Source organism: Calidris pugnax, unplaced genomic scaffold, assembly GCF_001431845.1.
Source record: "Calidris pugnax isolate Ruff unplaced genomic scaffold, ASM143184v1 scaffold88, whole genome shotgun sequence".
NCBI lineage: Eukaryota > Metazoa > Chordata > Aves > Charadriiformes > Scolopacidae > Calidris > Calidris pugnax.
In genome coordinates, this window is record NW_015090849.1 from 1202005 (window position 1) to 1227134 (window position 25130).

The following is a 25130-nucleotide window of genomic DNA, read 5'->3' on the forward strand; positions in this document are numbered from 1 at the left end:
AACTTTCCCTCTCAAAGTTACTGCCCAGGCTGTGGAGAAATGGCACATGAGCATTTACAAATCGCCCCTCCATTCTACAGTTTGTAAAGTTCTCAAAATTAGGTTGATTTTTTCCCCCCACCTCGCCTTGCAAAGTTGTTGGAACAGTGATTAAGGCTACTGAGCAGCCCAGCTCTGCTTTCAGCACTCTCCTGGGGCAACCTGAGCATCACTTGTAAACTTATCTCAATTCAGGAACCACATGAAACCAGTAAAACTTTCCCTCTCAAAGTTACTGCCCAGGAGCAGGAGGAGAGACTGTCCTGCAAGAACAGGCACATGGTTCATCTGCTCTCCTGTGGCTACAGGAATTAATTTCCTTTGGCTGTAAAATCCCAATCTGTGTTCTGCTCCCTTCACTTCAGGACACCTTTATTTTTTATATTCATCTCTTCATCATCAGTGACTTTAAAAGAAAAAAGGCAGTTAAAAGAGCTACAGGAAAGATCAACCTCACCTCAACAGCACACTCTGCTCAAGGCATTTCATACTCAACCCCCCACCTCCAGTTAGCTGTGCTGCCTACCCCAGTAATTTATCCCAGCATGAAGATTGCTTGGTCAGTGTGTCTGTCTCTCCTTGCTATTTTCTTCATGCTCAGTTTGCCTGGCAGGCAATTCTCCTTTTATATCACAAGAATCACTTGTTAGCCTATAAACAGGAGCTTGTTAGCTGGCTTCCACTTTCTGATCTCTGCAGGAGCTCGTAGTTTGCATGAGGGGGGGGAAGAAAAAAAAAAGGATATTTTAAACACCACTTGTCAGCAGATTAAGTGCCCTTTCTTTCTGAGCAATACGGGAATGGTAGGGAATTACGGTAATGGCAAGGATACTGCCTGCTACATCAGCAGAGCAGTAAAGTTACTGCTGCTCCTTGACAGTGTGGAGCTGAGCTCTGCAACTGGGGAGGGATCCCTCCAGGGATGCTGGAGCCAAGCCCCTCGCAAGCCTTGGGAGACAGGGAACCAGCACAACTGGGAGCCATCAAAATACTGCTGGGGAAATAAAGGGAGAAAAGCAATGGATTTTCAGGCACAGAGTCCCATCCCTGCATGAAGAGAGGAGCCTGCTGTGTTGTGCTGTGAAATCTCCTTTCCAGATGCTCAGAGGAGCTGTGCTGCCTTCTAGAGACTAAAGAGGTGAGTGGGGATTGGGGCAGGCACAAGGGTCCCGGGTATGCTCTTCCCCAAACCATCTCTCTCCACAGGTATTGTCTGGCTGGTTTTGAGCATGAATATCTGTCAGTCCTTTCTGCCACATCTCCTTGAGCGACTGGGAAGTTTTGCTTCGTGTGCTTAAAAAAAAACAATAAATCATGATCATTTCTTAACTTTCTAGCCCACTATCAACCCCTATAATGACCACAGTTGTAATGGTTAGGGATATCTGATGTTACCTGCAGTCACTTTTCATTGATGTGGAGAGTGAAAACTGTTTTTTTCTTTCTTGGGGTTATTCTTCAACTAGTTGCCTCTTGCAGGCAAGAAAATACAAAGGCTGAATTTCATTTCAGTGCACGGAAGGCAAATTCCCACAGTGCAGTACCTTTTCATCTCCCCTCCCCCCTCCTCCCTGCTTGTCAACTGGGAATTTCGGGGGTTCAGAGTTTTAAATGCTTTTGCCTGCAGGAAAATTCAGTTTTGAGATTCAGCTCCGTGACAGCTGTTGCTACTCGGTGTTTGAGTAAAGGGCCATCTGAGGAACTGGTCTGAGACACCCAATATTAGGACACTCTGAGAGCCCTACCTCATCTTAGATTTAACAGGAGTAGTCTCAGTGGTGGTTTTTCACAAGTCTGATCAGTATTTTGAGTGGGAACACTCTATCCACATGCAGGTGCTGTGGAAGGCTTTCCAGCCCTCACTTGTAGCTTTCTCCTTCATGCCCCCCGTGTCTCAGTTCCCAGGCTTATCCTCACTTTTCCATCTGATGTACCTTTTCTCCATATTTAGTCAGCTAAGGCTGAGCTTGGCTTCCAGATACTCTGAAATGTTGTGTCACTCAGTAGGGAACTTGTTCCTTACAACATCATCTGCTTGGCAGGAGTTGCTTTTTCCTATAGATTTCTAAAATGGGCAGTTTAGCTGGACTAAAGAGCAGTTCAGTGGGTAAAGGAGTCACTTCATAAAGAAACCTTAGACTGAATTCTGGACTTATAAATCTACTTCACAGTTAGCAGTCCTAAATTGTGTCCCACAGGTTTCCATCTCTCCTACAACTGGTCTCTGCAGGTGAAATGATAATTAGGATTGATTGCTGTCCCTAAAGGCAAACAACCAACTGCTGCTGAGAGTGCGGTCAGAAAAACTCAGGCAACAAAATCCACGTTGGTCTCTCAGCTGTTGCTAAAGAATAGTGGGCTGAAAAAGGTTGGTTCCACTGGCTGGAGCCAGGCTGAGGAGGGCTCCCTAAAATAGCCTCCTGCTCTATTCTTACATGGGAACCATAGCAATAAGTGAACATTGCTTTTGGAATCATATTGTTTGTATCTTTGTCTCCTTCAGGGGGGTGAGGAGCTGCAAAGAGCACAACAGCCTACATCGTTGACACAGCAAACTTCACTCTCGCCTACAGAGCAAGGCAGAAGCTGATGTAAACAAACTCTAATTCACAGTCCAGGAACTCAAGTGACACCTGCTCCACAGCACGGAGAAGCTTTGACTGACGCTTCAGACCCAGAAGATGGGTAGTGGCAAGTATCTCAAACGACATTGTTGAGCAGACACAGCAGCAGCCTCCTCCTTGTCAGGCTTTTAAGTCAGTTGTAAGGCAGAACTAACACAACATAACTAAAAGCATCAGTCATTTCCTCTTGGGAGAAACATAAATTTTGGATATTTATGTTACCTAGATATTGAATCTTACCAAAAGGCAGTAATGATTTTAACCTGCAATTCCAATATTTCTCATCGTGTAATCCCAGAGAGTAAGATAAATAGCCTCTGTTTTGTGTAGCCTCACTTCTGCACCCCAAGGAAAAATGCAAAAGGAGGTAAATTTGGCTTGAAAATAGTGACTATTAACTGTGCTATACTGGTAAAAGTTGGGGAGAAAGGTGGATTTTCTAATATGTTTCTGGATCCTTCTCATTGTTCCTGGTGCTGCACTTCTAAGACGTTCTTAAAAACTCTTTTTCCCAGCAAAGCCAGGCTAATGTTGCCTGTAAGACCCTCCGAGAATTGATCTCATCACTTTTTCTACCTGAAAAGGGAGTGAAGTACAACAGCCTCACATGAACATTACCAGCCCCTCACCATGGTTTTCCTCCCTGGAAACTCCTCCGACTGCTCCAACTGCACCCACTCTGTGGGGCCTGTGAACATTTCAAAGGCCATTTTATTAGGTGTTATTCTAGGGGGGCTGATAGTTTTTGGGGTTTTGGGTAACATTCTGGTTATCCTCTCTGTAGCCTGCCACAGGCATCTTCAGAGTGTTACCCACTACTATATAATTAACCTGGCTGTAGCTGACCTCCTCTTGACTTCCACTGTCCTGCCCTTCTCAGCCACTATGGAGATTTTGGGCTACTGGGCCTTTGGGAGAATCTTCTGCAACATCTGGGCAGCTGTCGATGTCCTTTGCTGCACTGCTTCCATTATGAGCCTCTGCATCATCTCCATAGACAGATACATCGGGGTGAGTTACCCACTGAGATACCCCAGCATAGTGACAGAGAAGAGAGGTCTCCTGGCACTCCTGTGCGTTTGGGCACTGTCTCTGGTGATATCCATTGGACCTCTTTTTGGCTGGAAGGAACCAGCACCAGAAGATGAGACCATCTGTCAAATCACCGAGGAGCCTGGCTACGTGTTATTCTCCGCTCTGGGCTCCTTCTACCTCCCCCTGACTATTATCTTGGTGATGTATTGCCGGGTGTACGTGGTGGCCAAAAGGGAAAACAAAGGTCTGACTTCTGGTCTGAAGACAGAGAGATCTCGTTCCGAAGCGGTGACCCTACGGATCCATCGTAAAAATGCCCCTGAAGCCAGCAGCTCAGCATCCAACCCCAAGAGCAAGCATCATTTCTCAGTGCGTCTCCTCAAGTTCTCCAGGGAAAAAAAAGCTGCCAAGACCCTGGGAATAGTGGTGGGATGCTTCGTTCTGTGCTGGCTCCCATTTTTCGTAGTGATGCCCCTCGGTAAGTAAAGCAAAACCCTCTACCTTTTACAGCACCGTCCCCGGAGGGAGGGTTGTGTTTGTGCCCGTGTACAATAATGCACATAGAAAATTGCCAAGGGAATAATTTTCTATTGGAAAGCTGTCAAAAATCAAAATATTCACCATTACAAAGCAGTGAACATAAAAAAAGGAGTCTCAAATGAAACAAACTATTTCTGGTTCAAAGAGAAGCACGAAATTCTGAAAATAATGGAAACTCTTTCTATACAGAAAATACTCTCTTTCAGAACTAGAGCTGTTATTTCTGACCAGCTCTGCCATAGGAACCATTTCTTTAGGGATGTGTGTGTTTATATCTAAGATTGCAGCCAGCTCTTCAGCTGATATAAATATGTAAAAGGTCAAGATATAAATGCATTCAGGGTCAAAGTAACTGTTCACAGACTTGGGGCCAGACCTCCTGGAGTGCTTAGCACCTAATATTTCCCACTATAAGGAAAAAAAATCAGTTTCCTATCAGGAAATTCACACTATGAGATACCATATGTTAATTACATTTTGAGTATTTTTTTAATTTATCGAATGACCAGTCAGAAGAGACCAGTGAGGATCCTTCAAATTAATTTTATACTTCTCTGGCTTGTATTTATTGTGGAAACCCACTGAACCCACTGGCCAAACACTGGCTACAACCATCATGCTGAATATGAATATTTATTCACCAGTTTTAATTCTAAAGGGGAGGAAAGTCAGGGATTTGTTCTGCTTTACTATCACAAATATAAAAAGTAATTAGAATTTTAATTAAACCTTGCTCAGTCACCTTTGATGTGATTTCAGGATTTAAAAGCAGAATACTAATTGCACACCTATATCTGAGTGGGATGTATATGACACATCACACCAAAGTTTGCTCTGCAGCAGCTGCACTAAATATTAGGTTTTGAAACATGGAACCTTAAATCTGTGAGTTGCTCAGTTTCAGTAGCTTTTTTTACAGAAAGGGCTTATGTTGTACAGGAAAAATACAGTAAGATTGTGTGAAAGTTTTAGCTAATAACAGAACAATGTGTGCTATTAAGGAAAATAAAAACCAGCCTTACCTAAACATGAAAAGAAAGATTTGTGGATTTTCCTTTGATTTTTTTTTTTTAATCTTATAAAAAGCTGTTCTTTTTCAATTAACCTCTATTGGATTTACTAAGATTCCCAGGTTGTTTCATGAAACATGTTGCTAATGTTGCCATGTGAAAAACCCAAAACTAGAGAATCTTTTCTGTTGGTCAGTACTGGGAAGTGCTGGAGTAAGAGATGGAGAAGTTTCACGAGGAAGAGCCCTGAAAGACCTGGCTCGTGCTGTCCAGGGTGTCAGCATGTTGGAATGCTGGTTGCCAAGATGTTTGAAACATACCCAAAAAGGGTTTGCGAGAACACATTAAACACACTTCATGTGTAAACGTGGTTGCCCATACAGAGCTGTTGTTAATTAACGTGCTTTGGATTTAAGAAAATTTCTGGATTCAAGAGTGGCTTTGCTCTTACTTTGACCCTTATAAAGCAACTTTGAGGTTAGTTTCCCTATCTTTGTGGGGTTACTGAGTTATTTTTAGACTTATAAATCCTTCAAAACCTATTTGCTACTTCTGTTTAAAGACAACAAAACCCTGTTAAGCAGACAAGATGTGCAAAGTAACATGACTTCAAAAAAACCTTAGGAAGCACATCTCCAGGCAGACTGTCCCACCAGCCTAAGGACAGACTGAGCCAGAGACTCACCTGGAGGTGATTGCATGTGGCAACCTCCACCTACACCACACAAAACACTTTCTAAACGACAGTCACCATTTCCAGACAGATGAAGGCAGGCACAGGGAGAAGTGATCCAGCCAGGATCACATAGCAGATTAGGGCAGAAATCAGACTTTTCAGACATGCAGAACACTCCGTTGCCAAAACCATTGGCAGCTGTGGAGCCCACAACACGGCTGGCTGGTCTCCACCTACACCACACAAAACACTTTCTGAAAGACAGTCACCATTTCCAGACCCATTCTGCAGAGAGGTGAAGGCAGGCACAGGGAGGAGAAGTGATCCAGCCAGGATCATGCAGCAGATTAGTGGCAGAGATCAGACTTTTCAGACATGCAGAACACTCCGTTGCCAAAACCATTGGCAGCTGTGGAGCCCACAACACGGCTGGCTGGGCAGCAACAACTTTGTTGTGCAGAAGACCAGCTCTGCAGCTTTGTGGCCACAGGACAGACCTATCAGAGGTCCCATCAGCCATCGGCTGCTGCCCATCACTTCAGTCACTTGCAGGAGTCAGAGCCTTTCAAAAGCAAGTTGTCCTCAATGAACATTGCCCATGAGACAGACATTCTTAAACTACCCCACACAAACCACTCCAGACAACCAGCAGGTGCTTACTACTCTATGCAACAGAAGTTCCCAAAGCATGAGTTTATTTTACTGTGATCTAGAGCATCTTTGACATCCACACATCCATTAACATCATTTCTACCAGCCAAGAACCACTTTAAAACAAGAAACACCAGATCTGTTAACATGTTTAACAAATAGGGGTAGAAAATTCTGAGGTGTAGGTATGGGAATGGCAAGAACAATAGAAGGGTATCAAGAAGGGATATCAGCAGATGCTGCTGAAAATAACTGGAGAAACAACTTGAGTGTCCCTGCCACAAGACAATATCTTAATTGAAATCAGCATGTAAAGTTGCCAGCTGCAATCTGTGCCAGTGACATCTCTCTTACCTTCTTAGATGGATGGAGTTTCATCCCAGGCCAAGGGTCTGTGCAAAGGCTTTCGGTCCAAGAGTCCAATACACCTTCCTCTCACTTGGCTTTGATGTTTGTGGAGCGAGCCAGGGAATAATAATCCTGTTGCATGAAATAACTGAGGTTACAATTTGTTCCTTCTCTGCATGCTGGAGTGCAAACCCACCCTTCACAAAACTTCTGTACCATAAGAGTGTAAAAACAGCTGATTTCCCCTGGAAGAAGTCAGTTTCTTTTCTGGATGCACTTTTTCTCCATCTCTAGAGGTGAAGAGTGAATACACTCCTAGTCTCAAAGCTTTTCTGTAAAAGCTTCTTCGAACTCAACATACTTTCACATGTTGTTTAACAAAACTGTACAAGTCAAAGCTCAAGTCCATCCCAGCTGGATCCCCACCCTTTGTATTCCCCTAATTAAATCTCAGTTCCACTGTAGGCACATAGTTTTTCTAGTGCACTGAGAGGTCCTTTTCTGTGATGGTTTAAGGAGGACTTAGACCATCTGAAATTTGGGGTAAGAGGTAGCAATCAGCACCTAAACAGGAGTTTAAACAGAGCCAGTCAGAGCTATGAGGCCCTTTGTCTACTATGTCCATTAGCCTCTATATAGAACACCTGCTCTGGGTGAGCTCAAATTCTGTCTCTGCTCTGCAGAAATCTGGAAGTCTGACAGTGTAAAGTGCTTTTCATTCTCCAGACCTTCCTTTGAACTGCTATTACACAAAATAAACTGTAAACCCATTGCTGAATTAACTTTATTGGTGGAATTCCGCACAGACTCTTCCTATAAATGTCATTGCCTCAGAGCAATCACGCCCAGCACTTTAGCCCTGGAATAGGTTGTAAAGCCTGATGTCCATTTATATCTACAGCTCTCTGCAAATGCTTCCCAAGGAGACTTCCAGATATCCCCACCAAACTTTTCTCATTCTACACTAAGCATCCACCTTTCTCTAAGTGTAGAAGGGATATACTCAACAAAAGGAAATGTTTATCTTCTGAAGATTTTTACCTCCCTGTTTAGGAGCTCTAAGCACTTCCACTGACTGCCATTTGTTTAGTACAGGCTGATGCTTGCTCTGAGCAGACTACGAGAGCATCCTGCTCCATCCAAGCAGTCTATTACTCAGCTCTTCAGAGAAGGTAGCTGGAAAGGAAACTTCCCCATCCACTTTAGGGCTATTGCTCTCACATATCATCTTCTACACCTGTTGCATCATTTCTTTAATCTCTTCTTTCTCCTATGCAACACTTAATCACCATTTTCCCAACTGCTAGCCACTCATCAGTGACTTGGGCTTTCTCATTTAGCATGCCCTCACGTTAACTTACATGGCAAGAGTAGCTTTAAAACCTTTTTAGTACTGACCCTCACACTTTGGTTACCCCATGCTTGGCTCCTTTCTCAAAACATGACTGCTCTAAAGCACTCCATTTGAATGGCAAGGAGGAGCACAACACAAGGATTACAGCCCATGCACTCCTTTACATGAACAAGGATATGGCTCCTTTCTCAAAACATGATTGCTCTAAAGCACTCCATTTAAATGGCAAGGAGGAGCACAAGCCAAGGATTACAGCCCATGCACTCCTTTACATGAACAAGGATACACTGCTTTACTGAAGGGAATTTAGAGCTATGCTCTAGCAGGTGATAGAGCTGCATTTTTCTTTTCTCCATTAGCCAAGGCCTTCTTATCACAAACTTTCTTTTTTCCAAGTAAGCTATGAAGTGAAACTCTACTTCTCTTCCTGAAGTTCTCTAATATCTTGTTTAACATGTTGCCAAAGTTATTTAAGATCTGGGGGCAAAACAAATGCCCTGAAGTAAGCAATATTGCTTTTCAAATTGGAGCAATCATATTCTCTCTGGCACCCCAGAAAATAGTGATGGCTTAAAGCTGAAGTAGAAACCTGAAAACAGGCTCCTAAAGGAACCTGAATATCAAGGAGCAGCAAGAGCAGGGCTGTTCCATGAGGATCTAGCAGGTGATAGAGCTGCATTTTTGCTGTACCCTCCCCAAAAGCATACACAATCATACCTGAGAAGAAGCAGCCAGAGGTGGTATCTATAACAGGTTAAGCTGACAGTCCAGCAGTCACAAAACAACAAATCAGAGCCAGAAAAGAACAAGCATGACCTTGCCTACATCTCTCAAAGAGGATGAAAGACAAGAGCCTGACCTTTTATGCAGCTCCTTGGCCAATGAGCAGAGGGTCTGGTTGTAGAGGCCACAGATGAGGCTCATCTGGGCAATTAAGGCTTGTTGGGCTCTGGCACTCTGCAATAGCAGCATGTTTTCTTCCATTTCTGAGGACCACCCAGGAGCAAAGGGTGACAGCAGCACAGGCAGGAGCTGTACCCTCCCCAAAAACATACACAACCATACCTGAGAAGAAGCAGGCAGTGGTGGTATCTATAACAGGTTAAGCTGACAGTCCAGCAGTCACAAAACAACAAATCAGAGCCAGAAAAGAACAAGCATGACCTTGCCTACATCTCTCAAAGAGGATGAAAGACAAGAGCCTGACCTTTTATGCAGCTCCTTGGCCAATGAGCAGAGGGTCTGGTTGTAGAGGCCACAGATGAGGCTCATCTGGGCAATTAAGGCTTGTTGGGCTCTGGCACTCTGCAATAGCAGCATGTTTTCTTCCATTTCTGGTTTTTCCCTTTTCTCTTGCAATTGCTAGAAAGGGATACAGAGAGATATAGACAGAAATACCCAGAGCTAGAAGAGTCCAGAAATTCAGTGCATGCCCATAGTGATGTAACCGCATCCTCAGCATCACTTTGGCAAGTGGTGTCAGCCGACAGAGCAGACCTTTTCCTGTAGCTGGAGACACTTATGGGTTGCCCTGGCAATTTTTCAGAAGCTTCATTTTCAACAAAACAGATGACAGTGCTTGGAGGTTGTTTTGAGGTGGAACGTGCACAGAACTGACAGGTTAAAAAAAAAGGGGGGGCTGGGATATTACAAAAAAGGTCCTACGTTGGGATTGATTGTTCATCTTAAGAAACCCTTAGAAGTGAACAAACTCACAGATCTTTGTTGTCCACTTTCTGTGGCAAACTGGCTTAAACCTATCTGGTTGCAGATGTTTAGTTCAGAAGCAGAAAGAAATAAAAAAGGAAAATCTGAGCCAGGATGTCACAGGGGAAAAAACAATCCAGACTACTAAACAGGGCAAGGGAGAGGAAAGCTTTTCGTGTTTGTCAATCATTCTCATGATGAAGAGAGCAGAAAAGAGGATATGCTGGAGGGTATTTATATTTGTAGTAGAGTAGTAAATTAGTCTTGTGAGCTGACACAAACACCGTCAAGGGAATCCTCTAATCCTGTCTACGTGCCTGTCTGCAGCTGGTTTCTAATTACTATTTTGTGGTTGTTTTTCAAATGGAGTCAAAGAGAATGCCTCTCTACTTTCACTAGAGGTAAACCAGAAAAATTAAATGCATTTTTCTATCTCTGCCATTGATGCAATGTCTCGGGAGGTCACAAGGTGAGGAGCAGGAATATGCATCAGTGTCTGGAGATTGGTGGATTTATCCCTATAGTTTCCTGTGAGGTTTGCATTTGTTGTATGTATCATCACTTGCTATATGTTTTACTAAGGTGACTGATTTAACTACGGCACCTTCCTTGGGCTCCGGAGGCTTGAGTTCATACCCAGTCCACTCAGCTGTAAATGGGAAACTTATTTTTTGGAAGGGAAAGGTGGCCAGACATGACAGAAAAGCTGCAGTTGTTTGTATGTTATCAGATACAGAAATTCATGTACCTTAATCACACCACTAAGACATGAGTTGACATGAGACCCCCGTGTTGCAATGCTAGGACAACACAAAGCACTTTTTTTGTCTGTTAAGATACAGTATTTCCCAAAGTCTGTGCTTCAGGGACTCATCTGATTTTTGACACCCGTGAAAAACGTATCAGATACAGCTTTATGTCCTCTTGCTCTTTTCAAGAGGACATTTCAAGATCATCTGAGCCTTGACTCAACGTGTTCTCCAGCCAGAACACGTTCAGACCAACTCCCACGGTTCCTGAATAAGCCGTCCTGCATCCTGCCCACTTACTGTCAGAGTAACTGGGCTTCAGACCATGTTCCTTTGTCAACGTGAACCAGAATATGACAGAGTTGGGTCAAGGAAGTAAAGCTGGAGTCTCTGCTTCACCCATGTCTTATCACAGCAGGAGTTGGAATACCTGCTACTCTCTTGAAGTTTATACTCTGAGGTTGACTCCATTCCCTACCTCCTGCAGACAGTGGTGTTTTAATAAGCAAAATCTCAGAGTATCACACAGGATCCACTAGTGTGAGACACTGAGAGCAGTTTAAACATGGGTTTTAGCATCTTTTGGGGGCACAAAAAGGCAGTGCTTGGGATTCATCCACCCCCCTTGGTTTATGCAGTGGTATAATGGGAACTGCCAGGGTGTGAAATACAGCAGTGAGATGGGATCCCTGCGGAACAGCTTAATCCTGGCTGCTGAACAGAAAGTCACCCATTTCCTGCAAAATCGAGACTATTTTGATTGACCATAAGGAAGCAATGAGTAGTACAGTCTTATCCTGTGAAGGGAGTATCCAAGAGAAGGTGTTTACACAATGAGAGGGCAAAGAGGTTTGCTGATGAGGAAAATAAGGAAGAGAAAGCAAAAGTTTTCCCAAGAACCAGAACTGTGTAGAATTGCACTAACCTTCCAGGGAATCACTACCCTGACATTTCTCCATACAGAAGGCAAATAGCTTAACTCCTTTTCATTAATCACCTCTTTCCTTTAGAATTGCAGAGATGATCTCATAGTAGTAAATATAAGCACAGGATCTTCCTGCCTCCCCTACTACTTTACTTAGAGGGCAGAGAGTAAGGCAAACAGCCCATGCACTCCTTCGACATCGTCGTGGCTTGGTTGTCTGCATATTCAGAGAAACAAGGATCTGAACCCCCTTTCTTTTCATTGTTCAGCCAATAATAACATAATAAAATAGAATAAAAGCTGTGACAACCTAACCCTCAAGATAGTTTTCATATCAGAAAATACTGACCTCCAGCCATGGAGGAAATATTTGTGCTATATTCCCCACGCTAGCATTTCAGTGTGTTCCCTCAGTGACAAAAAGAAAAAAAAACAATTAAAGGGAAAAAAAACCCAAGAATTATGCCCCAGCTCCAGCTCATTCTCTGGAGCACAGGTCAGGGAGAAGAAGAGTGTTTACAATCCTTGAGTCATAGAGCACCAGTGTGTGTGTCTATTAAGTCATTGAATGGGGAGAAAATAAGCCATGAAGATAAACAGCCAAGATACTTCCTTGGCAAGTTTGGTTTTTTGGTTTTGTCTTTTTTTGCTCATCACAAAGGGTATTTTTCATAAACACAGACTGGAAAGGCTTTGTTGGTCTAGGTTGATAACTCAGCTACGCTGAAGCCAATGGCAAAGATCCCACTGACATCCCTGTGGCCAACATTTCTCCACCAAGTCCTGAAACGTTGTGTCCCACTGATTCATAACACAGCAAAGCAGCGGAAGGAATTGGCAATGTTAATAGCCATTTACGCTGAAAACGAGAGAGACAAAGCGGAGTCAGTTGTGCTGTTTCATGATTCACATCTCTGGCTCTCCTCCATGCACTACCTGTCAGAGAAGGCTCCTCCTTGTCTTCAAAACGTTCCTGCTTTTACGTAGTCACCACTTTCAAGCCCCTGGAGCAAATGAACCAAGAGTGTAATTTTTTTTCCCTCGCTCTCAAACGTCACGGCAAAATTTAGGATTTGTTAGTGATTGAAAGGCGATGAGTGATTCTCCCACCCCACCCAGCAAATGTCAGGATTTGTTTTCGATTTGGATACATAAGGGAGAGACTCAGCTCCTGCTGGAGATAATTCCTGTATTGCCAACCCCAAGGATCCCAAAATCACGACCGACAGCCACAGAATGACAAACTCGTGAGACAGGCTGAGACAGACTCACCTTCTCAAACCATTCTCTGAACCACCCTCTTGGGTTCTTTTAATTTTGAGAGGAAAGCGAAGATTTTGTTGCAAGTGCACGACTCTGAGAGCGAGGGCTTCGGGACGATTATCAAATATCTTAAAAATGTGAGCAACAAGATCCACAATCATTCCACTGCAGTAACAGCACGGGAGCTGGAATTTCAACAACAACGAAATTGATTTGTAGAACAATGTGATTATTTGGGTTTACATGGGTAACAAAACCTCAGTTTACCTTCCCATGGTTTTTTATCAGCTTTCTAAATCTGCAGCAGCCCACAGTGAATCTGGAAATAGTTGCTTGCTGAGATGTTTGCTCTTTGCCAGAAATATCATCCATCCTAAGTGGGTACAATATGAAACAGAGCATAAATTAGGTCTGAAAAAATCCAAATAATCAGAGCACCATTCCCAGACTGACCCATTCCTGCCCCCTGGCCTTTCCCCCCCCTCACCTGTGTCCAAACACCCATACCCTCCTGATGCCCCAGAGATCTGGATTCGGGCCCTTGAGAACAGAAAGAAACTCTTGCTCCTTCTTCTACATCTGTTTATTGTGGGTGAGGGACATCTAGGCACAAAGATATTCCTTTTCCACATGAATCAATCACTAAATTTCAGTCCCTGGGACAGGCACAGCCATGAAGGTGCAAGACTTGCCAGATGCAGGCTCTGACCCTTCCTCAGGTCTATGAACCACTGCTCTGCAGTTGTTGGGTTAATTTGATTGCACGAAACCCAGAAGCGTTTCCTACTGTTCAAGGGTCCTTTGGTCCCACTTTTTGTTCCCACAGAAAGTTCTTTCCATAAGGGAGCAGCAGGCTGAGACGTGCTGGGAGAGCATATACGGAGTGCAGCTGTTGTGTGTCTGCAGCAATACATATATTTATATATAAATATACTTCCCAGAGTGTGGTTTGTCTCTTGACCCGAGGTGCAGTATAGAATGCCAGCCTTATGGAATAAAGTTCAGGGCTAACATTGAGCTTGGGAACACAAGATACACCACAATTTATCAACGTTTGCAGAGCAGACTGCCTCAGGAGAGAGCCAGGGTGCCCCTGGTACAGAGTTAATCCATGTGGGGACACTGGTCCTCCTCGGTGCTTCATCCTCAGGGTCTTTAGGGCAATTGCTCTGGAATAGCTGCTGCCCTCTGGCTTGACCCCTTTAGGGCAGATCCCAGGACCTGAGGTTTAAGTTTTGCCTCCCACTGTCTCTGTTTCCAGTCCACTGTGGTTCCAGAGGCGTATTTCCTATACGTCAGAGGCAAGAGATGCCAGGATTTTTGTTTGACTTCTGTGCAAGGTTTAACATAGGTACCTCTCCTGATTCCCTGGGACACTTCAAGCTTTGACAACCTAATGCTAAAAAATATCATTTGGTTCTCTGCTCACAAGGTGCACAGGCACTGACTGCTGGCATCTTCTGAGTGCAATTTGTAACATACATTGGGGGGAAATGTATGTTATAAATAAAAGGGGGGAAAAAAGTAGTGAACCTAAACACAGCTGCAAGATTTAGTGGCAGAGATGGATTTCAACACCACGATGGGTCTGTGGGTCATAAAAATGCGTGGCATCTTCTTCCCATGGTGCTGACAGAGACAAGGCAAGAGCAAACAAATAACACAAGTCTCTGTTGTCTGGCAGCTTCTAAAATCCCTCTCTGCTGTCCATCAGTGAAACGACGCATATCATCAGTACTGGGTTTTAAACAACCTATAATCATGCAGCTCTGCAACTTCTGACAAAAGTCAAATTACATCTTTGTGACTGAATTGGCACTTACTCACCAGGAGGTACATGGAAAACTTCTCTCTCAGATCTGAAGAAACTTTGAGTTGACAAACAGGAAAATAAATGGCGAGGGAAGGGAACGCAATCCTGACATTTTCAGGGGTGAGTGATGAAATGCTTAATGGCAAAGGATCTCAGAAGGCTAATAGTACATTTTATTTTATTTAATTTTCGTACAACAAGCAATTGAATTGTGCTACTGACACTTGAGAGCCCTCAACCTTTTGAAAACAAAGCAGGAATTCAAGCATCATTTAGTCAATCTGCAATTCAAAGGCAGTTAAAGATCAGTTGAAGTTTACTGTTCTTCCAGCACAGACTGCAGGGAGACAATGGAAGATAAAGCCTCTAAACTGTAATCGGTTTTGCCACTATTTACGATTTTATTTCTGCCAGTGTATCAGGGAAGACACTAAGGCGTGTAAATAGGACAGAGAATAAGTTTTAAGACAGGAAACTTTTCACTTCTCAGGTGCTGCTCGCTACCCAGCTCTATTAGAGGATACCTGCACAGCTGCACTTCATTAGTCCATGATTACACCAGGCTGAGAGTGAGAGACTTGGAAAAGCTTGCTCTGGAGAATGTGGTGCTATAATAAATAATAATAATTCTGTTTTCTCAGTCCTGGCTACTAGTAGGCAAGTGTCCAAACCTGAGCTGACACTAATTGGTAGCCACCAAACGGTCAAGGAATGACTGGGCATGGGCTCTGAACTGCTCTCCTCAGTTCCACCTGGTTTCTCTGTACCATGTTTGATCTCATGCTTTATTACAGTCATTGTTGGGGGGAAAAAACAACCAAAAAAGCCCAACAAAACAAAACACCACGAAACCAAAAAAAACCCCGTGAACTCACAAAACCTGTTTTATTTCTACTCTGAACTCAGTTGACTTGAGATGTCAGCCACTGCCCAGCTGATGTTTCAGCCCACAGAACATTTTATCACCAGGCTCAGCAGCACTGTGTGAAAATGACTCCCGCTTGCTACCAAATCCATCAACCACTGATACTAATCACGGCAGCAACATCACTGAATATTAAAGGCTTGGAAGAAAAGAATGCATTCTTAGTATTCTGTGGGGAGGGACGTGGTTCCCCAAGGGCTTGGAGAATATATTTGTCCCCTTTTTCCAGATACTCAGGTAGCCAAGAGAAAAGATTAGGGCAAGTTTCTGAACTACAGGGGTAACCAGGTGTCTGCAACAGAAGGGCTCTGCTTTCTGTGGCCTTTTGAATAGGACATCACACTTCTACAGAGGCACTAAGCAAATGCTAGCATGTCACTAGTTCCTCACACTAGCCTGTAATACACAGAAGGATTTTGCTCATTAGACAGAGAAGGTGCAGAAGGTTAAATATTTTTTTGCACTCTACTAAATAGTTCAGTGGCTCAAGGCTTAGACAGGCTGATCTTGATTTATATAGCTCTGGAAGTTGACTAAGCTGCCAACGTAAGTAAGAAGAGGGTCCAAATAATTTCTACTTTGATTTTACATCTATCTCTGTTACATGTTGGGTCCTTTGACTATAAATTCCAGCCCTTCCAAGATGCTACTAACAACATTTCTTCCTATTGGTGCATGGCCTGTTCCATTCACAGGACAACACAGGGTTCCAACGAAGCCCGTAGGCAGAACTTTAGCTGGTCTAAACTCATGAACCATCCCTGATCAGCACAACAGCAGAGCAAAGGCACTGTCCTAACCCCCAGGTTGTATCCACCACTGGAAAGAAAGTGTTGAAAACAGTACATGATGAGGTCTACAGATAGCAAAACCTGTATGTTTTTAAAACTGCTGCTCTTTCTTGTCTCTGTGTGTTGTTCCAAGGCAACAAGTCTCTACACTGATGAACCAAAAAAGGTTACATTAATAAATTAGCATGCAGATCCCCACCCCAAAAAAAGAGCAACAGACAGACTCTGACACGGGCTATTTTCTATTTTTAACAGACTTTGGCAAGGCACTAGCATTCCATTTAGAGTGAGCCAGAAGTTGCAGCAAACAGGAATTGTTATTGTTTACCCATTTTTACACTCAGCCTCACACAGCTGATTTCCTAAACCGAGATTTGTTTCACCTTTTGTCTGAACACAGAACGGGAAAGCAGAAGATATGCTGCAATTAAATGAGGAAATAAAGAAAAAAATTGAGCGCAATTTGAGCATTTAGAAGCCTTTCCTTATTTTTCATCTGCCAACAACTTTAGCCAGAACGTTCTTTGAGAATGTTATTTAGTTGTTCTTCACCGAAGAAAAGAAGCATCAATTTACTGAGAAAAAAAAATCTAGGCTGCGGATATGCCTGCTCACTCATGCTGAACTGCAAAATAGTGTTTGCTTTCTTTAGCACAGCTTTTGTGGTCTGAAAAAACTGGTCGGTGTTGAAACTGATAGTGAAACTGCTCTACCAGCCAGCTTGGAGCAAGGAGGGAGCAACCATGGAGGCAGCAAGGCTGGTGCTTGGTGCCTGGGATGTAACTGGGGCTGGAAAAAGAGGTTGATCTGCTCCGGTACAGAGCAACCATGGAGGCAGCGAGGCTGGTGCTTGGTGCCTGGGATGTAACTGGGGCTGGAAAAAGAGGTTGATCTGCTCCGGTACAAAGAGTGAGATCTTGTGGCATGTTCTGCACTGCCTTTGGGTATCGCTTCCCTGCTGCTCCACCGCACACCAGATGGCCTGGGTCTTCAGGGACCTCTGGCAAGTCAGGGATAACTTGGGGGGCTGCTCACCCTGGGACCTCTCCTCTCCCTTCCCCGACGGTGGCGTGTCCTCTGGGCCCACCAGCTCCACGGAGAAGGTTGGAGCTGGTGCCATGGGGAGAAGACCTCGCTTCGCGTTTCACGGCGGGGACCATGTCGAGCAGAACGAGCAAGTCATTAATCACCCTGCACTATTTGTGTCTCTGGTGCAGGCAATATTTTGATACGTTCTCACACAGGCAAAAAACACCCTGAGAATTCCTCTCGGGCTTCTGCGGCTTGAAAGCATTTGCTGCACTTGCTGTAAGCTTTGTTTGACAAAGATGGGGAGAAAAAGATTCAAACTGAAGTTCGGCAGCTCTCAGAATTAAATTAGGACACCCTCTAATTGCATTATTAGCTTTTCCTTAGTCAGGGGAGGTCCAACGAGCAGATCGATCCCCGTAAAGCTGAGGAGCTGCCTAGAGATGAAGTTGAACTGCAGAGGATGACAAATGTATCGATGCCTGAATCTTCCACAGTATTTATTTCTTTCAACAAGCACATGCTTACGATTTTTCCAGGGGCCAGCAGGAAGACAAGCATTTGTCAGTGCTAAAAGTTCTGTTTATTATAAACTTGACTATAAAGTCCAAAACAAGCCAATTATGTTTTCTGGGAAACTATTTTTCTTCCTGTGCCCAGACTAATTACTGACACTTGTATGACAGAACCACTTTTTTTTTTTTCCTTTTTCCTTTTCTTTCTTTTAAAGAAGGCAAGTAAGAATCAGCTTTTCCCTTTGACAGCATATGGCAAATATGTTTCTCTGGTTCTAAATTAATTGTGCAAAATTGATTTTAGAAGAGCTGTTATCCCAGCATCACACAGAGTTTAGTTTTCTGGTTCATTCACATTCAGACAATATTGTTGTTATCTCTAAGCAAAGAGAAGTACCAAATAAGAGAATTACAGGTTCTTGTTACAATGGACACTTTCCAGTGTCATTCAAGGCAAACAACAAATTTCTAAACAATTCCCTGTAAGCAGCAGCGTTGACTCTTTGACATCTTAAATACCTCTGTAGCTTTATAATAACACCTCTCCATGAGCAAATCTCTTCAGTGTTTACTGACTTCCTATTCAAATCATTTAAAGTTGAAAACTTGCTTATACAATCAGTAAGGAGCTCAAGTTGTACTTAAACAAACAATAAAACCCAACAAAGGAGAAATGTCCCCAAGATTTTAAATCAGCAGATAACTCACTGTTCAATCCTATGTTATCAGATCTCTTAATCTATTTTTTTAAGGATAGTAGTAACGCTGTTTAATTTTCATTTCACATGGCCACTTGTAGCTGACTCTTGTTATGCCAAGACAGTGAGGACTGACGAATGCACAATTTATGGCTCTGTCACTAATATGCTGACTAAGCTTCATCAAAAGATTCCAAATTTTTTGAATGTTGTCCTCACTTCTATAGAATAAGAAGTCCCATAATACTTTCCTTACTAAGGAGCCACCTAAGTTCTTGCTCTTTGAACCGTGGCTGGGAGGAAACTTTGCAAGTATATATCAGTGTATATATATTCTGGCTCCCCGTGAGACCCTCTCCAGTGTTCGCTGATGCAAGAAGGAACCTTTCCTTTAACTTCTCTGAATTTTAAATGCCTTCTATGAGACAGAAAAACGTGACAGAAAAACCTTTCTAAAGGTTTCTAGGGAAAATGAGCCCTCAATACTTATCATTTTTAAGACAGCTGGAATGCAGTCAACTCAGTAATCCTACTTTTAACTTACTCTGACTTCTGAAATGATGTGATTTTCTTGCCATTTGAATCCCCTTCTGATGACCTCCTAGATATGACTGTTATTTGGCTAACTAATCTTGAATTAGAAGTCCCAGAGGAAGCAATTTTCCTCTATCACTTGATTCCAGTCCTCTTGCTTGCCTCCCTGGCTGTAAATGGGAATACAACGCTTGTATAATCAAGTAGATGTCTTGAATTGATCTCTGATAGAACAGGCGTGTAATTGTACAGCACCATACCCTCTGAAAGACTTATTCCTGCAGGAATTGTGCTTTGAGTCATAGATTTTCCAAGAAAGGACAGAATCTTATTTATTTTTTCCAATGTTTAAGTTTCTTTGGTTACCTGCAATTTCTCACTGCCTCTGCCTTAACACTCTGTGTATTTTCCATTTTAGGTTCTTTCTTTCCTGCAATCAAACCCCCGGACACACTTTTTAAAATAACATTTTGGCTTGGATATTTAAACAGCTGCATCAACCCCATCATCTATCCGTGCTCAAGTCAGGAGTTTAAGAAAGCGTTCCAAAACGTCCTGAGAGCGCAGTGCCTCCCAAGGAAGGAGGCGAGAAAGAAGCAGTCCCCAAGTTTCAACCTCAACCATCCCACTGGCCAAAGACTGGAGAGTGGCAAAGGTGTGGTCCGTATCCCCGTCGGCTCAGGAGAAACCTTCTATAAGATTTCCAAGTCGGATGGGGTCTGCGAATGGAAGATCTTCTCCGCTGTGCAAAGCATGCCGGCCAAAAGTGGGGTTTCTAAAGACTGTACCTCTGCCAAGGTGAAAAGCAAAGGTTTCCTCCAGGAATGCTGCTGCACGGGCACGTCAAGGAACCTCGTCCATGAAAACTGTAAAGTGCCAACCATTAAAATACACACCATCTCCCTCACTGAGAACGGGGAGGATGTCTAAGGGATGGAAGCAGCACAGGCTGGCAAACGGGTGGCTCTGCTAACGGGACGTTGCTCTTCTTATTGGGAAGTAGAAGTAGATGCCACCAGAGCTGAAGGGATCTGGGAGAAACAAATAGCATACTGTAAAACAGGGTGAAAGCCTTTGAGACGTGGTGTCTTTGAGTGCTGGCAGCCTGAATGAAACCCCTTAAAGACAGTGAATGGTTTCAGTGGATGGTGAGCACCTTATGGTCTTCCGAGAGACTGGCCTCTGCGAGTCATTTGCCTGACACCTAAAGGCTTTATTTTTCACTGTATTCCCCTGTTTCAAAGTTCCTACTGTTCTGATTTAGGTGCAATGGAGGAGAAAGAGAAAACTACAAAGATCCCATGCTGATTTCAGTGTGGGTACTTTCAGACAGCACCACATTTAGACCCATTTTGTGATTCTGCTCCCCCCAAAAAGCTTAACCTCAATTCAACAGCCAGGAGAGCTGAGGCTGGGAGGCTCAGGTCTTGGGACAGTGTTTACAGATCTCTGCTTACTTTTCATTACGGGACTATGGACAAGAATGTTTTCCTACCATGTTTTGCCTCTTTTGTACGTGCCCAGGTCCTGGCTTGGTGAGGTCCTGCACACCTTGAAGAGAACAGGCAGCTCTTTGGATCTGCATCTTCTGGGCAGCCTCAATGGTTCCTCATTCCTGGGCTGCACCGGGTGGGGATTTGGTCTTCTGCAATGGCCACAAGGCTGCTTGTCTTCAACCTGTTTGGAAAAACAGTCACATCAGCTCGTAGGGCATGGCAAAAACACGACCTTGGCTCTTGCCCTGCTCGGAGTCGCTCTAAGTTTCCCCTTGTGCCATGGATTTCAGTAAACTCCATTGCCAAGGGAAACCCAAGGCAAGTGGCTGCACTCCCACCTAGCTCCAGAGACCAACCAGAACTTTTCTTTTTTGTACAACCAACCTCCCACATCTCCAAACAAAACCAAATGAAAATTTGCATGCATCCTAGGCTTGCTTGGAAGGTCTCTGCGCTTTGATGCAGGTCTAATAAAATTCAAGACTAGGTAAGTCATCCTCAAATAAGGTCGAAGACATGGCTTTCACTCATCCATTTGTTTTCCTTGCTCTGAGTCCAGCAAGGACCTGCTTAAAGACTCAATCATTCCTTGCTCAGGTGCTTGCTAGTCAGATCAGTGCCACAGTTGCTGGAAAAGCTGCAGATATTTTCCTGTCTCCTTGCAGTCTTATGCCACATTCCTTTTCTGACTCCTTCAATACTAAGTGCTTTAAGCTTTCTATGAGATCCTGGGTACCCTGAAGCCAGGAACTTTGCCCTGGTTCTGAGCAGTGGGAGTTAAGCACGTTAAATGACTTAAGGACATACATCCCCATGAGAAAGGGCCATCCTTTGGGAATTTGGGAGGAAAGCATTTGGAAGCATGTTATATTTTAATATAGCTAATCCAAATAAATAAATAAATGAGCTGTTCAGCATCTGGAAGAAATAGTGGGAGGAATTCTCTGTACAATATTAGAAATAAGCAGCTCTTGACATAACTCCTCCTGAGCCTGCCAAGTAAGAATGCAGCTTCTTGAAACAACACATAAGCCTTTACTCATGTCTCAATGTCAGCTCCTGTGCTGAATATCTACTGTCTTGAAAAGGGAAAGGGCTTAAGAAAAGGTTAGCTTTTACAGGATACGGCCTTGAAAGGACACCTTGATATTATTGATGAGGAATCATTGTTTATTCATCTCTCATTCAGTATGAGGTCCCCAGCGTCAAGAGAATTTCAGTCTGCTGTGCCTTTTATTTATGCTTGAATGAGATTTCTTTCCTCCTGCAAACATGTGTTTGGAGCTAGAACATCATTGGACAATTTGCAAAAGTAAAATCTCATCCTTGGAGTTCTTGTTTTGCACAGTCCTGGAAGCAGAAAACAACCTCGGAGCGTACATACAGTTCAGCTCTATACACAGCCAGGATGCTAATCAAGCACTGCCACTCCAAATAAAAGTTGAGCTCAAAGGGAAAAAAGAAAGTGGATAGACCTAGCCCTGTATTTTGTGCAGACAGTTCACAGAGACAGAACAATTTTCCCCCTAATTTGGCCCTCTTCTCAATGCATTAAATTTATTGCATAATATCTTTACACCTAGGAAACTTATTACCAAGTGCTCATTTACAGATCTCGCTAATCTTGCAGGATCAAAAGTAAAATCTGTAAAAGTAAGAATCATGTCTTTGGGCAGATTCACTAGTATTTACTCAGACACCACCAGCCTGATGGAGCTGTGTCAAAGAACAAGCAAGTTGTAAAAAACCTGGTAAAGCTGGCACCCTTTTTTCTGGTGTAATAACCAAGAACACTCCAAGTCCTATATGTTATAGTAAATTTTCCTTGCAGCACTTGCTGCCTCAGATACATATGTCCTATAGGTGTTTTCAGCTGCTAACATGTCACATCAAGCAGAGGACTTGCTTCTCCCAGCCTTTAAATAAATGAGTAAGCAGTGATTAGGAAAACAAAGCTAATAGTTCTCAGCTCAGCCTGCAGTAGTCCTGAAGACATGGAGAAGACACTTGAATTTGGAAGCACAGTGTTCTTCAGACCATTAAGGTTTTGGTGTGTTTGGTGGGTGAGTGTCACTGGCTACCTCTTGGAAAATGAAATATCTAGCCTAGCTGATTAGCTGAAGCAAATAGCTATTTGTTCTCCCACATGAGTGCTGCATAAGGAGGATACAGAATGTCCCAAACAGGTTAAAATTAGAGAATTCAAATCAAATCCCTGGACCCAAACCTTTTATTTATTTCCAAAAGCAATCTGTAGCATTATCCCATTTTTTTTTAAAATAAGAAACCCACCCCACCCTTAAAGCTTTTCTTAGGGCTTTTCAATAAAGTCTAGAATTTGAAACTAGAAGTGTTGAAATACCATGAAAAAAAATATTCTCATGGTACTTCAAGCCAAGACCAGAAGCAGAAAAGCTGGAAATCTCATAAGAAAGTCACGTGAGACTCATGGCCAAGGTTCTCAGTCTCACGGGGTTCAAATACGTGGGACGTTTATTTGAACAAAACCCGAACTCTGAAACATTTTGAAAAACACCCATTAAAATGAACACTACTAGCAAGATTTAAAATCTTCACTGCACACACTCGCTGCCCAACCCCACCCATATATTTATTTTATAACTTGAATCAGTAAGGTCATTTGTGCCACCTCCTCTTTGGAGCTGGGAGATTTACAAAGGGTCTCTCTAGTAATTTTAGATTTGTGGAGGCTTCATGGTGTCAGGCAAAGGGTTGTTGTGGAGCTACACATGGGCTGACAAATGGATTAGTCATTTCATTCCAGAGCAATTCTGAAGTAGGAATATAATCTGAATCTGTGAAGAGAAGATAAATAAGTCAGTGTGCTGGTGGCACGAACAGGCACGAATAGTCACCTTTGTGTCACAGCACTCCTGCCTGTGAGAGAGTGAGAGAGCTTAGAACAACCAAGTCTTGGTCTCATCTTCATCCTTTTTTTCCTATCATCAAACAGATGCTAAAGGACCTCTCTGTCCAGTGACTCTGAAAAGCACCCAGACCTCAGCGACAGGCGAGCCTGGTCCCAGCCACACCTCTGCTGCTGTCACATCTGCCAGCAAAAACAATCACATAATTTGTTTGGCTCACTCTGAGAATTTCTGCATGAAAACTGCCCCGTTCCCTTGTTGCAAGCAGGGTCATAGGCACTTGTCATCTTGATAGACATTTGGACCGACAAGTCTCAAAACCATAGAAGGAGCTCTAGGGGAAAAAAAAAAAAAGTTCATATTTAAGCAGCCCATATTTTTCTGTTATTTAAAGCAAACTTGGCACTGGCCAAAGAGCTGCAGCCACAGAGGCTGAATGTATGCATGTTTAAGCAGCCCATATTTTTATGTTATTTAAAGCAAACTTGGCACTGGCAAAAGAGCTGCAGCCACAGAGGCTGAATGTATCTGTCTATCCAAAAGGCACTAGCAGTACAAGAGGTTTCCCAGTGGCTTACCATCTATCATCACGTGTGAAATCCTTCCACCATGGGGACTCTGTGGTGTGAAATACTGTAGGAGCACAGAACAGAGAGCAGAAGGTGGTCAAGTGGGAAGTAAGAACACAGTGGGGTGCTGTGATTTTCCCCTCACAGCCCCATCCAGTGGACCACACTGACCTGCCAATTGAGGTGTCCCGAGTGAAAACTTTGAGGGACCACGTAACATCCCACCATTCTCTGTGGTCAGTATTTTCTGTTGATAGCAACAGCCAGGATTTCCATCCGAAGTGGAGCAGATAGTCTCTGCTGCAACGAGCTGAGAGCTGGCACTATCATATAGATGACTTTTAATTTACACAGGTTGAGGCTAAGCAGATCACCAATCTCTCTTCCTCCCAGGGCAGGGAAAGTTCAGTATTTCAGTTTGCACAGTTAATGTTCATTCAGATTTACTGTCTTATGTTTTTAAGGCTTCACGTACCCTGTAAGATTATTCAAATCCCAAATACTTAAGATCTGCCCATTATCCAAATAAATGTCTCCTCATTATTTTATTTTTTAATATTTCTCTGACAAATCCAAGGATAAATTACGTATTGCGTAAAAGAATCTTTTCCTTTGCCAGGCTTTAATGTCTTGAAAAATCCATGGCATTGAATAGAGGAAAGATTAAGGTAGGAATATTTCTTGCTTTTCTACTCATCAGAGTCAGCAAATGGATTTCACAAAGCTGCTTCGGTCTTAGTTGTAAAATTTCCCTTCTTCAGTTTTCTGAAAGGTAACAGCTACAGACTGGAGTATCATCTACTGATTGAAGCTGATCTAAAAAAGATCTTATTGCTTTACTGAAGTGGGAAGTGCTTAGTTGTAGGTGTGCCTGTTGGCCTCATGTTAACTAGAGCTCATGTTTGGATGGGGTTTTATTAGGAGCTCCATGTTAACATAAAGCTACTGAGG

At 43.3% G+C, this 25130-nt stretch overlaps 1 protein-coding gene across 1 annotated transcript; it reads left to right on the top strand.

Annotated features, from left to right (window-relative positions):
- The first annotated feature begins 954 nt into the window (after positions 1–954).
- Positions 955–23950, top strand: ADRA1A (adrenoceptor alpha 1A). Its single transcript, XM_014943136.1, has 3 exons — positions 955–1177; positions 2543–4176; positions 19645–23950. Exons 2-3 carry the CDS (start codon positions 3294–3296, stop codon positions 20154–20156), a joined length of 1395 nt encoding a protein of 464 aa, XP_014798622.1. The 5' UTR covers positions 955–1177; positions 2543–3293; the 3' UTR covers positions 20157–23950.
- Positions 23951–25130: the final 1180 nt, after the last annotated feature.

Coding starts and splice junctions, on each gene's coding strand:
- ADRA1A (XM_014943136.1), top strand. CDS start 3,294: ATGGTTTTCCTCCCTGGAAACTCCTCCGACTGCTCCAACTGCACCCAC. Junction 4,177..19,644: donor TTTCGTAGTGATGCCCCTCG/GTAAGTAAAGCA, acceptor TTTCCATTTTAG/GTTCTTTCTTTCCTGCAATC.